At 50.0% G+C, this 2,930-nt stretch overlaps 1 protein-coding gene across 1 annotated transcript; it reads left to right on the forward strand.

The window, feature by feature from the left end:
- The first annotated feature begins 631 nt into the window (after nt 1-631).
- fjx1 (four-jointed box kinase 1) lies at nt 632-2,678 on the forward strand. The gene has a single exon (XM_035396195.1). The coding sequence runs from the start codon at nt 1,054-1,056 to the stop codon at nt 2,338-2,340; it is 1,287 nt and encodes a 428-aa protein (XP_035252086.1). The 5' UTR covers nt 632-1,053; the 3' UTR covers nt 2,341-2,678.
- The last annotated feature ends 252 nt before the right edge of the window (nt 2,679-2,930 follow it).

The following is a 2,930-nucleotide window of genomic DNA, read 5'->3' on the forward strand; positions in this document are numbered from 1 at the left end:
CCAAGTCAGTATTTTAGTAGAACTCCACATCTTTCAGTCACCAGTAATGATCGTTACATCAGCATTAGAATGTTCAGTTAATGACATTCTACTCACATTTTTCTGATCTATAGGGCGGCAGTAGCACAGTGGGTAAGGAACTGGGCTTGTAACCAAAAGGTTCGATTCCTGGATAGGATACTGCCCTTGTACCCTTGAGCAAGGTACTTAACCTGAATTGCTTCAGTATATATCCAGCTGTGTAAATGGATGCCGTGTAAATGCTGTGTAAAAAATTGTGTAAGTCGCTCTGGATAAAAGCGTCTACTAAATGCCTGTAACGTAATGTAATGATCTCACAGGATTAAAAGGTCAGAACAATGAAATCAATGTTCTGTATATTCTCCATGTTTACAACTGTTTAGAGTGTTATATGTCATGTTTTTGTTTGTATTTCTCATTTGTAAAAAAAAATATATAGTATAGTAAGTAGCGCAGTCGTCCAGATTCCCATTTTCTATGCGTGAGCGACCTTTCCTATTTTTTTATTTTTATCTTGTCCCGTTCACGCCGCCCGCTCCTGCTGTTGCTCTTTTAAGAAACGCAGCCTGTGGGACCCACCGCTTCCCACGGTACGCCTACCAGCACGCCGCTCCAGTCACGTGTTTCAGCGCCTGGCGTCTCTGTGCTGAAGCAACTGTGGTCCCAAAGTAACGAGCGAGCTGAGAGATGGAGACGCGGACTGTCTGCGAGAGCACAATGCGCCGCCGGACCTGAAAGCACGCGCAAAACTAAAGAATCAATTCAAGAACAACGTCTGAGCTTCGAAAAAGGACCGCGCGGCTCTGACATAGGAGGAAAATGACAACGATCTTCCTAATAAAACCTTGTGGTTTTCCGAAGACCGTCTTCTTTGGGATAATGATCGCTACGAGGGGCGCTGCATGCGGCAGCCGAAGCGGCTTTTTTAAGGGGGAAATTGGAACATTCTAACCTACAGTTCGAAATTGTTGAAACCGGCGGGTGCGAATATCCATAGCCGAACAAAGGGGAGGCTAACTGGCACTGGCGATCATGAAGGTGGTTCTGGCTAACTTACTTGCGCTTCTCTTCATGTGCACTTGTGCCTGTGTTTTCTATGTCTTAACCAGGCTGGAAAGCAGATTGGAGAAACACAGTCTTGGGTTTCGCACAGCGTGGGGTGCGTCCGCTCGCCCGGGTCGCCTGGATCTTCCCCCTAAAACTTTCCGGGCGCTACTCGCTGTGCCCGTCGCACAGAAACTGTTGTTTGGGAACGCTGTGGACGTCCACAACCTTAGCGGCCAGGGCGAGCAGTCGGACACTTTCAGAGATAATGCACACTCGCGGCTGAGCGCTAACAATAGAGGGTCTCGAGAGGATCCGCTCAGGCTAAGCGACCTGGTTGAGGATGGGGTTTTCTGGAGCGAACAGCTGGAGACTCAGGTGCCGGTGGGTTTCACGGAGGAACACACCCGGAACTGGAGAGCGAGAACCAGGGGTCATCCCATTGTGTCACTGGAACCGGGCTGTGGCAGGATCTCCAACCGACTGGCCACTTTCTCCGACGGAACCAAAGCCTGCGTGCGGTATGGAATAAACGCGGACCAGGTGCAAGGGGAAACGCTGGCATATTACTTGGCCGCCCTGCTCGGTATTCCCAACCTGCCGCCGCTCGCGCTCTCCCAGCTGAATCTCGAGAGCGAACAATGGGCTGCGGTGAAGGGGAGCGTCGCGAGTTTGCAGTGGACCGGGAAAGCGGTCGTGTCCCTCACCGAATGGATCGCTAACTTAACCGGAGTCGTCACCCCGGCGCCACTCCGACAAGAGGGCAAGGGACTGCACCCTCTGAGGGAAGAGCTGGAGAACAAGACGCTGGAGGAACTGCTGGAGCTCGTGCAGTGGTCTGACCTCATCCTGTTCGACTACCTGACGGCCAACTTCGACCGGCTCGTCAGCAACCTCTTCAGCCTCCAGTGGGACTCGCGGGTAATGGAGAGGGACACCAGTAACCTGCACAGGACACCGGACGGCGACCTGGTTTTCATCGACAACGAGGCCGGGCTCGTGCACGGCTACAGGGTGCTGGATATGTGGGAGAAGTACCACAGCGCTCTTATGGGCTCGGTGTGCGTGTTTAGGAGAAGGACGGCGCAGCGCGTGATAGAGCTGCACCGGCTCAAAGATGCAAGGACGCGACTGCTGCAGCTGTACCAGGATAACGAGCCCTTGGCTCCTGAATTGGGCTTTCTCTCCGATGAGCACGCGGGGATCTTGCAAAACAGAATAGACCGACTATACAGACACATTTTGCACTGCAAAGGGAAGTACAGCCAATTATAAATTACACGGCGTGCTATGAAACGAGACAAAAGGGGGAGAAGAACACTTGGGTTTAAAAAAATCTATTTCTGGAAGTGTATGTTGTCTGTTAGACACACCTGTACTAAATTATCGCGCTTCATGCGAACTGTTAGATCTGCTGAAAGAACTTAATGATCTACCTCCTGTGGAAAAAAATGAAAGGCTTGTTACGTCATGTTTTAAAATTACATGTAATTGCTATGTTTTAAAGTAAAACAAAAACCGTGCGTTGCGTCTAATTAAGCCTTAAACGATACTTATAGCAAGCATCTGTCCCTTTCTATGACATCTTTTTGTGATAAATTATTGAGGGGTGATACGGCTCTTTGTCCTTTCTTCCAGCTGTCAACAACGCGGCAGCTCGTTACAATAAGTTTGATTGTAGTCCGCCTGAAGATAGCAACTCTTACATTTACAAGTGGGCAACAGCAGCCTTTTTGTATCGTGCGGGTGGGCGTTGGATGCATTCTTTCCTCGAGCCTTACGGGAGCGCGAGAAGGCGAGTTTAACAGGAACAAAGAAACCGTAATCTGAAGGTTAGTGGAGAAACGGTTTAGGATGCGGTGGCA

The sequence above is a fragment of the Anguilla anguilla genome, chromosome 16, assembly GCF_013347855.1.
Source record: "Anguilla anguilla isolate fAngAng1 chromosome 16, fAngAng1.pri, whole genome shotgun sequence".
In the NCBI taxonomy this organism is placed as follows: Eukaryota; Metazoa; Chordata; class Actinopteri; order Anguilliformes; family Anguillidae; genus Anguilla; species Anguilla anguilla.

What these genes read in the sequence shown, in the direction of transcription:
- fjx1 (XM_035396195.1), top strand. Translation starts at nt 1,054, where the DNA reads ATGAAGGTGGTTCTGGCTAACTTACTTGCGCTTCTCTTCATGTGCACT.